Raw genomic sequence first — 14,326 nt, 5'->3', positions numbered from 1 at the left:
GAAAAGATACTTTATTATTAACTGTATTTTGAAAGGTGGTTGTCTCAACAAGTAAGACCGCATTCCTTGTCCTCCTCTAACCAGATTACAAGAAAAGTTCTGGAGCCAGACAGCCTTGGAATTTGAACTCTGGCTTCACAGCTTAGCCGCTGAGTGATACTGGGCCAAGTGACTCAACCTCTTTCATTCCTTTTTTTGCAAAACAGGATGGTGTCTACTTCAGCACGGTTATTGGATTGATCAGAGATAGTCTTGGAAAATGCAAAATATGTGCCTGGCACGTAGTAAATGCTCAGTACATTACATCTCTGAATTTTGCTGCATTGGGTTTTTTGTTTGTTTGTTCATTTTAAGGGCTTGTGTTCTTTCTGATAATTGTGGGTAGAGACTGTTATTTTTGTAAGCTCTCCCAGCTCTCAGGGATCTCATAGGGGAAATAAGACAAATGCATTAATAACAGAAAAAACAAGCTGGCCTTTATGAAGTGGCCTGTGGCTGTCTAGCCATGCTTAATACTGTCTCAGCTTACTGAGCGCTTCTGGGATGGGAGTCGTGCAGCTGGGGTGAGAGTCTGACATCGAATGCATGGGGTCAGGCGACAGACTGCTTGCATCCTGGGTCATCTCAGTGTTGGACAGTTGAGACACACAGCAGGAGTAGATAAATACAGTCAAAAAGCACTAGGCTTATCCTGTGGAAATTGTATTAAGTATCTAACATTGTGTTTTGTTTGCCCATTTATTTAGCAAGTAAAGATTGAGTGCTGAGTCTGGGCCAGGCACTTAGGGTTGCAAAGACAAATACGGCTTGAAGTTGTCCCCGAGATATTGCTGACCTGGTATCTGTCCATAGGGTATTTCTGCAAGAGATGATTGCAAGAAACTAGAACATTGGGATGGGTTGCTCTCTGCAGGTGGGTAGAATGTAAATGTTGTTATAACTTGAAATCACTGGGTTTGTAATTTAACGTTGTAATTGTATTTTAACGTTTAAATTTTCAGTTTGACGTTCATTGATTTCTACACAAATAAATTGTGACCTGCACTAAAGAACGTCTTCATAAAATGGAAAATATTTCAGGAGAATTTAATTTTCTCTTTTTTGCCTACATTTTCTTTATTCAGACCTAACCATATCCACTTTGGGTTTAAATAGGAATGTCCTTTCTTTGTGTGTGTGTGTGTGTGTGTGTGTGTGCTGTTTTGTTGTTGTTGTAATTTCACAGAGATCACAAGTAGGCAGAGAGGCAGGCAGAGAGAGAGGAGGAAGCAGGCTCCCCGTTGAGCAGAGAGCCCGATGCGGGGCTCGATCCCAGGACCCTAAGATCATGACCTGAGCCGAAGGCAGAGGCTTTAACCCAGGGAGCCACCCAGGCGCCCTAGGAATGTCCTTTCTATCTACCGTAAGATTTCCTTCATATTTTCCTGAAGTTTTATGAATTAATTAAAGAAAAGCTGAAGTAGGAAGTATTTACAAAAACAAACAAAACAAGATTCCTTGGGATAACTGTTCAGAGTAGACAATTGTGGCCTTCTCACTGGACCAGAAATACCAGTAGAGGCATTTGGGAGCATAGAAAACACTCCAGTCACTTGAGAAAGAGAGATAACATTGAGCTTTTTGAGACCAATGGGGCCCGGTGGAGCTGAGTGCAATTTTACAGAGCAAGAATGTGATCAGTAACAGTACACTAGGAAGGATCTGTCTTCCTCTCTCTTAGGTCTGGCCCCTCCTTGCATCTCTTGCATCTCCTAGGTGAGAAGGAAGCTGAAGGTTACACACTCAGTCCCTTTGACACAGTTATTTGACATGTGCACTTGGCTCTCCTGAGACATTGTCTGGAGAGCCGGTGTTGTAATAGCTGTGTTTGGTCAGGGTCTACACACGTGCTGTCTCCAGTGAGCTTGGTCAGAAACTCCGATGAAGCAAGGCCGGGATCGGGTTGGCTAGTGTCTTCTTACAGTGGGGGCAGGAGTGGCCAGGGGGAGTTTGTCAGAGGACTTTGGATAAGAGAAGAAGGTCCGCACGAAGGCCGAAAATGCTCTTCCAGCTAAGCGTTTTCCTGGCTGCATTTTAGTGTTTTTGTAACGCACTTATCTCTGGTTTACTTGAATATTTGGGGTACTTCTCATCTAGGTTTGAATCTGCTTGCAGTTTAAAACAATTACAGTTGATCCTTGAACAACATGGGTTTAAACTCGGGTGATCCACTTATACATGGATTGTTTTACACTTTTTTTTTCTTTTAAAGGTTTTATTTATCCATTTGACAAGAGATTACAGGTAGGCAGAGAGGGAGGGAGAAGCAGGCTGGCTCCCTGCTGAGCAGAGAGCCGGATGCAGGGCTCGATCCCAGGACCCTGAGACCATGACCTGAGCCAATGGCAGAGGCTTAACCCACTGAGCCACCCAGGTGCCCCCAGTTTTTGTGTTTTTTTTTTTTTTAAGATTTTATTTATTTGACAGCACAAGCAGCAGGAGCAGTCGGTGAGGGAGAGGGAGAAGCAGGCTCCCCTGCAGAGCAGGGAGCCTGATGTGGGATTTGATCCCAGGACCCCAGGGACAGCCAAAGGCAGTCACTTAACCAACTAAGCCACCCAGGTGCCCCTGTATTATTATTATTTTTTTTTAAGATTTTATTTTGAGAGAGAGTAAGCAGGGGAGGAGGGGCAGAGGGAAGGAGAGACTCTGGGAGACTCCATGCTGAGTGTGGAGCCTGATGTGGGGCTCAACCCCACAACTCTTAGATCACGTCCTGAGCCAAAATCAAGAGTCGGGCACTTAACTGACTGAGCCAGCCAGGCGCCCATATATTTTTTTTTTACAGTATTGTAAGTATATTTTCCTTATTAGTTTCTGAACATTTTCTTTATAGTAAGAATACAGTATATAATACATGAAGCATACAAAATATGTGTGAATTGATTGTTATCTATAAGGCCTATGGTCAACAGTAGGCTATTAATAGTTAACTTTTGGGGGAGTCAAAATTGTATGTGGATTTTCAGCGGTGCAGCAGCAGGGGTCAGTCAGCACCTCTCACCCCAAGTTGTTCAAGGGTTAGCTGTCTAAGGAAAGCATTGTGGCTTATCTGTTACATAACCAAAAATGCCCCATGATTATCACAATCAAATATGACTATAATACCTTTGAAAGTGGGTTTCTAGAGAAAAGATGTGAAATCACCCCTCACTTCTTTATGGTTAGTTCTTTTATTCCTTGGGAAGTTGGTCCATTCTAGATCTCCTTTTATCCAGCCTTCTGAGTTCAGCTTCCTGACAGGATTCTTCATGGTGACCATTTTTATTTTATTTGACTTCCCTGTATGGAGTCTTACATACTTAGTTCTCTCCCCTGTGTATTCTCAGTGTGATTACAAAGTCCCTGAGCAAAGGGACACTGCCCTCATTTTCTTTATCTCTGTCCCCTTCAGCTTTGGTATTAACTTGTGCCAAATGTACTTGATACTCTTTTCCAACTCCTTGAGGAGCAAACAATTCTGAGTGATTCCTGCTGGAGGTAAAGAGGGGGAAAGAGGATCGGGACCCAGTCAGGTAGAAATCTGGGAGGTGGGGGGTCATTCCTGGCCTATTCCGAGAATGATCTCGGTCAGAAGTTAAGAGGGACAAAGTGAAAATCAGTTGTGTCATTCCGCAGGGACACTCAGAGGAGCCAAAACAAAAATGGAAGGTACCTAAAACTAGTGTCCCTGCCTGCCCCTGCCTTGCAGGCAAGGTGCCCCATCAGTGATCATCCCGCCCCCATTCAACTATTGCGCCCGCCAGCTGCCTGCTTCAGAGTAATTTAATTTCATCTCTAACTGCATCTGGAATTGGAGATTTATTTCCTTAGTTTCTGTGTCCGGATTCTTCACCAAATCCACCCCCTCCTCTGAGTTTGTGGATTGAGTCGCAGACCCAGCACATAATGATGGCCGTGGCTACAGTTTATTTCAGCAAAAGGATACAGAACGAAAGCAGCAGGAGGAAAGGGGCAAGGGGCAAAGTCCAAGGAGAGCAGGGGCCGATTCCAGAGCCCTTTCCCTGTGCGGTCGCACGGGACACATGCAGTTCCTCTGGCAACCGGGTGTGATGGCACATGTGGAGCACCTGCCGGGAACGCTAGGTGGAGACCCAGGGCCCTGGGCTTTCACTGGGGCTGGGCACACAGGTACCTCTGCCTGGCACACACCCAAGTCCCGGACCCCTGGAAGGCAGGCAGGTGTGCAGCAGGGCCACAGTGCATCAGCAGGTTAGGCACAGCGAGCCCCTCTCCTCCGGGAAGGATGGGCACTGTCTCCAAGTCTGAGTTTCCCGGGACAAGCCAAGGGCCTTTCTGAAGACAACAGTCTTGGGCCGGCTGGCTCGCCTTTTCTGCACGGTTTCTAAATGTGCTCTTGCTTTCTTCACTCTGCATGTGTGAGAGGGGCCAGTTCGTGTCACGTGATCAAGTGTTGGCAAGCTGAGCTGCGGCCGGCTGTTACTCAGGGAGAAGGCTTGCTTCAGATCGGCGGGCACTTGCTGCCCGCCTGCAGGCCTGCGTTTTTGCCAACTTGGCAAGTTCACTGCTTGCCTCTGTCCTTTTATCAAGATAACGCCGTTGCCCAGCCAGGCTGATGAGACCATCCTGGCAGTGCTTCCTTGACCTGATTCCCAGGCAGGCTCTGGGGAGCCGGCAGCCTGACTCCTGCCCACAGGTCCCACAGGCTCAGACCTGCAGTCTCTGTAGGGAGCTGGCTCAGGGAGAAGTCAGAGGTGCTATTGTTAATTAACTTCCATTTTTTATAAGTGTTCTTCGGAAGTCTTGGTTCAGGGATTTGGACCTCTTTGCTGTGGAGTTGTGCTCTTCTGTTACTTTTCCTCTCCGGTTTTCAGTTTGGAGTTTGAGTTTCAATAGCCTTGCATCCCGATGGTGAGTTACAACTGTCTTCCTGTCCTCTCTGGGCAGGTTTGCTTCAGCTGACTGTGCCCTCTCCTACACACTGTTGATCCAAGGACGTTCCAGTGCAGTGGTTCTGCCAGGGCCTTTTCGGACTCCGAGGGGCATCTAAGTCGTGCTGGTGTCCTGTATCACTCATGTTTCTTGTAGGCTGCATGTCCTCTTACCTGCGGCATGAACGGAGTGCAGTATTTACCTGTAATGTGACCCAGTGACCTACTTTTAGCCACACTACCTGTTCCACAGTCCTTGCAAAAGCTATTGGCACGGGCGCCTGAGTGGTTCAGTCGTTAAGCGCCTGCCTTCGGCTCAGGTCGTGATCCCAGGGTTCTGGGATCGAGCCCTGCATTGGGCTCCCTGCTCAGCGGGAGGCCTGCTTCCCCCTCTCTGACTCCCTCTGCTTGTATTCCTGCTCTCACTGTCTGTCAAATAAATAAATAAAATCTTTTTTAAAAAGTTATTGGCAAATCGTGATGAAAAAGGGATTGACCTGTCACTGAATTCACTGAATGTGGCTGAACTAAGCTGGCTCCAGGAGAACTTCGGGGCTGCGCTAAGTGTACCCTCTGACATTCAGCAAAGGTGGGATGGGGAGTTGCCCTCCTAAATTGGCTGGTCACCAGAGACCTACTTTCATGGGAGCCATGTCACTAAATAGCCCTTGGAGTCTTTTTTTTTTTTTAATTTATTTAATCAAGTGAGCGAGAGTGAGCATGTGTGTGAATGGGGGAGGGGAAAGGAGGAGGGAGAGAGAGAGACTCCCAGGCAGACTCCATGTGAAGCCTACACGGGGCTCTATCTCACGACCCTGAGATCATGACCTGACCCCAAACCAAGAGTCTGACACCTAACCGACTGAACCCCCCAGGCATCCTAGCCCTTGGAATCTTTTTGCCACCATTATAGAAGTCTGGCCTATTGCTGATTTAAGGACTACAGGAGAGATGGGCTAACAGTCAAGCTGCATAGAATGCTCTAGTTTTAAGGAAAAAAGATGATGGGTGGGGAATTAAGTGCTCTGTGAATGGGCTGTTGAGCACTTGGAATATGGCTAGTGTAACTGAGGAACTGAATTTTTCATTTTATTCAATTTCTGTTTATTTCAATAGCCGCATTTTAGTGGCTCCCTTGTGGAACAGCTGGAAAATAGTTCTGGTGTGGCCTTCAGAGCCTTGAGTCACATCCCAGCTCCGCTGCCTGCCTGTCTTTAGTAACCTTATGAGGTGTTTCTGAGAATTCATTGACCGTTTAAAGCCTTCAGAGCGGTGCCTGGTGAGAAGTGTGTGTTTAGTTGAGGTTGCCTTATGATGTTTCCTCAGTATTTGGAAGAGAATGGTGGCAGAGTTCATCTGGAATGTGAAACGCTACTGTTTTTTCTAACTTTTGTGTTTCCTTTCTTTCCTTTTTGCCCTAGGTTGCTGCAGCAACTGGCCACACAGTAGTGTTGGTGGACCAGACAGAAGACATACTGGCGAAATCTAAGAAGGGGATCGAGGAAAGCCTTAGAAAAGTGGCCAAGAAGAAGTTTGCAGAAAACCCCAAGGTAATTTGTTTATGTGACTTCAAGACCTGTTTCCTGAACATAACATGTTTGGTGGCCTTTGCTTGCTTTTTCAATTTGTCAAGTAAAGCTCATTTTTCCATAACTTTAGACCAATATAAGTGACATATGATCACTGAACATTCTGTGAGGACTGACTACAAAACAGAAGTAAACAACTGTATTGCTGGGGAGGTTTGGAGGTAAGGGAGAAGATTTCTGCAGGTAGTGAACTCATTCTTTCTACTGGGAATTTGGGATGGAAGAACACCTGTTTTTTGTCATATGGATGGAAGAGAGCAAAACAGGAAGAGAATTTTGGTACTTTCAAGTTAAAAAGAGAATGATATAATAAACATTGCATTTAGATAGAAAATCTGGACTGCTGGGGTGATGTCTTCCACACATTTATAATGTAGTTACTGGAGAGGGAAATAAAAAGAGTGTTGTTCCCACTTCCCAGCAGCAGAGGGGGTACGAGAGCTTGAACTCAGAAGGTGGGGAACTCTGGTTTACTGACCCTTTCTCATTGGACCTTACGTTTAGTTGGAAGTACTGCAGAAATCACCCAAGTGAAATTAAAAAAAAAATGTTTTATTTACTTATTTGATAGAAAGAGAGATCACAAGTAGGCAGAGCAGCAGGCAGAAAGAGGGAGAAGCAGGCTCCCTGCTGAGCAGAGATTTCCAATGCGGGGCTCAATCCCAGGACCCTGGGATCATGACCTGAGCTGAAGGCAGAGGCGTAATCCACTGAGCCACCCAGGCGCCCACCCAAGTGAATTTTTCCTTACCTTTGCTACCTTCTTAATGTTGCTTGAGATTGCTCTCCTGGGGCTTGGATGGAATTTCACTTCATTTATGTGCAGAGAAGAGGGCAAGGGGGGCTTTTGTTGTGTTTGTCACCTCAGATATCACAGGATATCACAGGCAATTCCCTTTTGAAATTTTGTGTTGTAAAATAATATGTAACAAAATTTGCTATTTTAACTTTTTAAGGGTACAGTTGGGTGACTTTAATTATATTTACGCTATAGTGCAAGTATCACCACTCCTTACAAAACTTTTTCACCTTTCCCAAGAGAAACTCTATACCCGTTAAGCAGTAAGTCCTCATTCCCTCCTCCTCCCACCCCCTGGTAACCTTGAATCTGCTTTCTGTCTCTCTGAGTTTGCCTCTCCTAGGGACCTCATGTAACTGGAATCCAGATTTTTGCCCTTTTACGACGGATTAATTTTGTGTGGTATACTATCTTCAAGGTTCACACAGGTTGCAGTGTGTGTCAGAACTTCATTCTTTTTCCTGACTGAATAGTATTCCTGTGTGTGTAGACCACATTTTGTTTAGCCATTCATCTGTCAGTGACACTTGCATTGTTCTCACCTTTTGGTCAGTGTGAATAATGCTGCAGTGAACGTCTGTCCAGGTCCTTCTTCAGTTCTTTCACATTTGTACTGGATGTAGAATTGCTGGGTCATAAGACAGTCCTGTGTTTGGCTTTTTGAGGCACCACCAGACTATTTTCCATAGTGGGTGAACCATCTTTCATTACTGCAAGCAGTATTTGAAGGTTCCAGTTTCTCCACATCCTCGCCAGCACTTTTAGTCTTCCATTTTTTCATCACAGCCATCATAGGAGGTGTGAAGTGGTATCTCGCCATGCATTTTCTTAATATGTAGTCACCTTTCAGAAACCAGAGGGGTGGGAGTGGAGTTAATTTTTACCCTCCCCCTGAAGAAATCCAAACACTAAATACCACAGGCAGATTAACATCTCTGTCACCTGTCCCCTATATTCTCCATGACTAGGGGACCTGAGTTGGTCATGTGTGAGGGTCCAGGCAAGTGAGATTTTAAGAGCCCTGGGCTAGAGGTTGGAGTCAAGGACAGAGTGAGTCTGAACCCAGGTAATCTGCATTTTTCATGTGTTTACTCTGCAAACTTCTGCTGCTTGGCCCCACTCAGAGAGTTAAAAAAACAAAAACAAGGTGCTTGTACTCAAGATGCACAGCTTCGGAAGAGTGAGTCCTTGGGAGCCTCGTCTGTTGGCCTTTCTCATCTCCAGCCAGCATGTGCATGGAGGAGGGGCGCAGCCCTTCGCCTTGTCTGCTGACCACCCCGCCGCGCCTGGCCTGCACCAACCCGCACAGCAGCCACAAGGGGCCGGGAGCGTGCGATGTGGGGCGCATTGTGTGTGTGAGACAGAGCCCAGAATTCAAGACTTAATAAGAGAAAAGAGTCTAAAACATCTCAGTGCTTTTTATATTGATTACATGTTGAGATGGTAGTACCTTAAATGGATTGGGTTAAATAGTGTTAACTTTACCTGTTTCCTCTTTATAATGCAGCCAGTAGAAAACTGAAAATCACCTGCCCTCTCACGGTGGTGTATTTCTGTGGACCGGCTGTGAGAGTTGTTTTGTTGCGTGATGGTTTTGGATGCCTTTGCTGGTGGTGCCCATTTTGATGCCCCAGGAACAGAGTCCATCTTTAGATAAAATGGCAGTTGATAGAGGTGCCGCCTTTGGCCCACACTAAGGTCTGTTTGTGGAAACGTGGAGTCACAGATAAGACCACGGTGGGACTGCGATCTCTTCGTGAGCAGAGGCTGTGACTGGCGCGTTGTTGTGACCCCAGTAGCTCCTGTGCTGGGCACTGATTGCTTGCAGAGTGACCGCTGAGTCTGGCGTGCTGAACTTCTCTTGCCCTTACTCAGCTCTTCTCTGCCCCTGTTAGTGATGAACAGTCAGTACCACGTCTCAGACTAATGAAGGGTGCTAAGCTAAGCTTGTCCTCTTCTCCGGAAGGTCATATTTCAGCACCTGTTTCCTGCAACAGCACGTGGCAATCTGTTCACAGTGGGCACAGAGAGAAAGCCAGCCCGGACGGGTGCTGCGAGAGGGCTGTGTGGTGACTGGGCAGAGCCGACGAACAGCGTGAGGGCTACGGCCTGTGCACCACAGCCATCTCGACCAGCAGCTGGCAGGTTCCCAGGCTGATCCTTGCCCCAGCGTCTGCAAGTACCTGAGATGCCACCATCCCTGAGCAGACGTGTAGGGAGTTTTATTGCTTAGAATCCCTGGGTGTATTCAGGTTGCAAGTTCGCCTGTCCTCACCCGCAGATCGCACATAGCGTTTTCCAGTGGGTCCAGTGAACTCTCTCTTCTCCTTCCTCCCCCTGTCAGGCCGGTGACGAATTTGTGGAGAAGACCCTGAGCAGCATATCAACCAGCACAGACCCCGCATCCGTAGTCCACAGCACGGACCTGGTGGTGGAGGCCATCGTGGAGAATCTGAAGGTGAAGAACGAGCTCTTCAAGAGGCTGGACAAGTTTGCCTCTGAGTACGTGACCTGTGGGCATTCTCGTTGGGTCTAGGGGCTCCCCCCCTGGGCTTGGGCTCTTCTCCCAGGAGGGAGTCTTTTGACACCAAGCCCAGTTCTCCAAGCTGTTTCCAGAAGACCTGACGCTCTTTCTCTTGTCCTCCATCCTCCCACCCCCAGTCGGCTTCCCCAGGCTTGGGCTGCCTTCATCAGATCCTTGTCCCCCAACAGGGGTGGGGTTCCCCACAGTAAAGTGGGGCATCCTTTCAGGGACAGTTCTCTGTCTCTTGCAGTGTCTGGGGCCATGGCCCGGGCCAGAGGATGAAGAGGCTTGGGCACGTCCTCAGAGGTCTGCCGAGGAACCTCAGGGTCGTTTGTGTGTCCCCCTTTTTTGAGTGGAACATACAGAGTGGTGCAGTTGAGGGCAGTGCCTGTCTGTCTACACAAAGTTCCCTGAGCTTTCCTGTTTTGAGCTTTATCTGGCTTAAGTCACAACACTTGGGAGCAGTATAGGAGCACTGAGTTCTCACCGGGTGGGAGAGGAGAGTCAGCCCCACGCAGGTCAGGTATCTGGTGTGCTGAACTTCTCTTGCCCTTCTCTTGCCTGGGGCTCAGGAGCGGTGGTGCAGCTCTCTTTCTCAGAATCCGGACCCTTTGTTTGTGTTTGACTTTTGGCTTTTGGCAGTCGTGGCACCTGGCTGACTTATTCCTGCTCTCCTTGGGGCTTGTATATCCCAGCTTCCTGGATAGAGCTGAAGTCAGAGTACGATTATAGGACAGAAGTAGCCCTCAGCCAGTGAGCAGTGGCTGGAGAGGGATGCTCGCATACCCGCCTGCTGGAACGGCAGCCCCCATAGCTGTATAGCCTGGTGTCTGAGAAGCCCTGCCCTGTCGCAGAGGAGAGCCCTGCTGGTCACCTGTAGGTCGCCGTGCTGCGGAGTAGGCTCATGCTCCTCATAAGTCACGAACCCCACTGGCCCCAGGCAGTTTGGCCTTTATTGAAATACTGGTCATTCCGTGGTGACAATGACAGGTCTGGCCGCCCTCTCGTGCCTGTGTGAGTAATGGAAGGACTGTTGGGGAAAGTCAGGGGGCCGGGGGCCTGGGGCCTGGGGCCATGTCCCCACCTCTGCTCTCTTTCCTCGGACAGTCATGAAGTCTTTCTGGCCATCAGTGTTTATCATCTGTAATTTGACTGAGGGGTTAGGAGTAAATCCTTTCTAAGACCTTCCCCGTTCTGACTCTCTGAAGATGAATTTCCCTAGTGATCTGCACAACAGGGGTAGCAGTGTCCTGCTGCACAGACTTCTTTAGGGTATTCATTCGAATTGGCTCAGTTTCCCCAGCACCTCCTGTGTGTCAGGCACTGTGCTAGGTTCTTCCGCTTAGGTTCCTGTCACACAGATGAGCCTTATGAAAGGGCACTCCAGAGGAGGCACACTGTAGATGTGACCTTGCTTCTGGCTGTCAGCTGGCCATCTCTGTACTCTTGTTTTCATTTCATTTATTTATTTTATTTTTAACAAGGTTTTATTTACTTATTTGACAAGAGAGCACAGGGCAGAGCTGCAGGCAGAGGGAGAGTGGGAGGGAGAAGCAGGGTTCCCGCTGAGAAGAGCCTGATGTGGGATTTGATCCCAGGAGCCTGGGATCATGACCTGAGCTGAGGCGAGCCGCTTAACTGACTGAGCCACCCGGGCGCCCTCTTGTTTTCCTTTCAGATCCCCTTTATTAATCCCCTACTCAGTTTTGTGGTTGCCTTTTTAGGTAGCTTGATTGAGATATCCTTGACTGTTGATTTCTGCAATGATTCCTGTAATGGGAGAGGAGAACATGTTCTAGTGGTGAGGTTCCCAGTAGCACCCCTGACACGCCCTAGGAAAGAGCACGACTTCCTTGGCTGCGGAAGTGCAGATGAAGAGGGGGGCCGTGGCCCACAGAGAGCCCAGCTGTCCTGTCCTCCCTCCTCTGCTCCACCAGAGTCTCCACTGCGCCCTCTTGTCTTCTCTACACTAAGCCTTGGGGTGTTGCCAGTGATCATCGTGTTTGTGCTGTCGATTTTCTGTTGGTACGTGTAAGGAGGAAAGTAGTGTTTTGGGTCCCTGAGTGTCAGAAAGGGAAAAGCCAAAGACCATCCAAGAGTCCAGTGTCCAAGGAAAATGTGAGGGTGTACTTTTTTGTGGAAGGTAAGGCACCCCTGTAAATTGACTGTGTCTGCACATTGTGTTTGTGTGGAAAGAAGGCAGTATGAGAGCTATTAGGAGCAGAGCCAGCCTAGCTGATTGGGTGAGGGGGAGGTAGAGGTCTGTGAGGAAGAGGCATCTTTCCCCTACTGGTAAAAGGTTCACTGAGACCACCTTGAACTGGAGACACTGGGGACTGGGCTCTGATGTAACTTCACCCTTTAATGAAACGGGCTGTCCAGTGTGCTTCCATCTCTCCTCTCTGCAGGGAAGTTGCCTTCCGTTGTTCTATAAGACGGCACCCCAGTATGAGTGTAGCAGCCCCTGCCCGTACAGCCTTCGGGTGCCACAGCCTTCTGCTGTCCTTGGGGTGCCGTGACCTGCTGCTGTGGTCACAGTGTGCAGCCTCATGGTACCTGTGCCAGCCACACTTGTGTTTCTTCCCTCCGACCGCTCCTCCCTGACTCACCCCTGATTGCAGGCAGATTGTAGTATTGCCTTTCGGGTAAGCTAGAGCCCCCAAATCGGGTCAGTCAGGGGCCACTCTGCTGGCCTGCACCAGGCCGTCTGGTTCTCGTTAGCATTAGGTGTTTTATGTTTGTGTACCCACAAGGTGGCGCTATAGGAAAGCCTAGAAGTCTTGCTTGTCTTTGTTTTCAAGATTTGCCCCTAATGCCTTTGGCACCCCACTTTATGGTGGTCTTTAAAAATTGAATTTGGATTAAGTCAATATGAATTTTTAGAAATTTATATTAGCAGACACACACAGATGGTACTGCTTTTTTAGATGTCTTTCTTTTTCTTTCTTTCTCTCTTTCCTTCCTTCTTTGAGAGTGAGTGAGGCTGGGGTAAGAGAGAGAGGAAGAGAGAGAATCTTAACCCCCATGCGGGGCTCAGTCTTACAACCCTGAGATCATGACCTGAGCTGAAATCAAGAGTTGGACACTCAACTAGCTGAGCCACCCAGGCACCCCTACTTTTTACAGAGATTTTATAAGCAGAATACCTTGAGCTACATTTCTTGTAGATGAACGTGTATCCTTCCTTCTCCAGATCTACCTGTGTAACCTTAAAACTATTTTTGGACCATGTTGGTTTTTCTTCTGTTTTCATTTTAATTCCCATTCAATGGAACATGAAAGCTTTTCACTTGAGGGGGAAAGATCTTAGTTCTTTTCGAGTTTTTTGTTGACTTTGAGGGTATGTGGCATATCCTTTCTGTCATTAATCTGTACTCACTTGGGGTTTCATTTTGTGACCGAGGCTGCTACTTAATTAACCTCAATTTTCCCCCACATACCATAAAAATTAACAAACACAAGTAGAGACATGTTGCTCCCCAAAATAAATGGAAGATTGGTAAAGATTACACCTCGGAAACAGGTAAGTTTAAATTACCTAATTTAAAGATTCAACCTTGAAATGAAACTGGTCACTTGATTTCAGCTTCTTGCGTGAAGATCTCTCTTCCCCGACTTCCTCCAGGGGTCAGGACAGCAGATCTGGGCAGTGGGCAGTGGTCTTATGCATTGTACTGAGGGCAGTCCTGTTTGTTGCAAAAGACGGGACTCATCCCGACACTCCACTGTCTCTCTCTCCGCAGACACACGATCTTTGTCAGCAACACCTCCTCTCTGCAGATCACAAACATAGCCAACGCCACCATGAGACAGGACCGATTCGCCGGGCTCCACTTCTTCAACCCGGTGCCCATGATGAAGCTGGTGGAGGTTGGTGGGCGTGTGCTTGTGTCCGTCTGCTTGCCTCGCCAGTTCCGCCAGTCCTGCTCTCAGACTTATGCCCCTTCTGCCATCTGGGGGGGTGGTGGCTCCAGGTGGATTTTGTTGGGTGGGTGGAAGGTGTCTTGGGGCACGGAGCCAGAAGAAGAGAGAGCCCCTGATATGTAGGGAGGCCTCTGTGCTTTGTTTCTCTGCAGCCCGGTGGTCTGACCAGTGAGGTCCGGGAGGGATCCTAACTCTTGGGATGTCATTTACTTTTTTGTGCCATATGGGCTGGGCAGTACAGGAAGAGGCGTCTGACTGGGAAGACAGCACTGCAGACCACTGGCTCTTGGAGGCCACAGAGGCCAGAGCCACACGTGTTCATATGGTCTCAGTGAGGTCAGTATGCTCCAGGCTGTGAATGGAATTTTATCAGCCTGTTTTAACACAGGAGCCACTGCACCCCCTAGTCCACTGTCACTGGGGTGAATTCTGGCCCAGGTAATCAGGCCTTACTGTTGTCTCCAGATGAGGCCCATCTCCCAGTGTTTTGATCGTAGCTGTTCAAGCAGCTCTCCATAGCCTGAACCTCCTGAGCACAGACCTTTGGAGGGGAGTGGGG

General features: G+C 48.2%; 1 protein-coding gene across 1 annotated transcript in view; it reads left to right on the top strand.

Annotated features, from left to right (window-relative positions):
• Positions 1–14,326, top strand: part of HADH (hydroxyacyl-CoA dehydrogenase) — a 47,362-nt gene that overhangs the window by 18,602 nt on the left and 14,434 nt on the right. The window contains exons 2-4 of the mRNA XM_004748108.3: positions 6,353–6,481; positions 9,664–9,821; positions 13,587–13,713. Coding sequence (XP_004748165.2) covers positions 6,353–6,481; positions 9,664–9,821; positions 13,587–13,713 — 414 coding nt within the window. The remainder of the gene's footprint in view (positions 1–6,352; positions 6,482–9,663; positions 9,822–13,586; positions 13,714–14,326) is intronic.

The sequence above is a fragment of the Mustela putorius genome, unplaced genomic scaffold (assembly GCF_011764305.1).
Source record: "Mustela putorius furo isolate JIRA1106 unplaced genomic scaffold, ASM1176430v1.1 tig00000868_pilon_pilon_pilon, whole genome shotgun sequence".
NCBI classification, from domain to species: Eukaryota; Metazoa; Chordata; class Mammalia; order Carnivora; family Mustelidae; genus Mustela; species Mustela putorius.
This window is presented reverse-complemented; position numbering and strand designations above follow the sequence as displayed.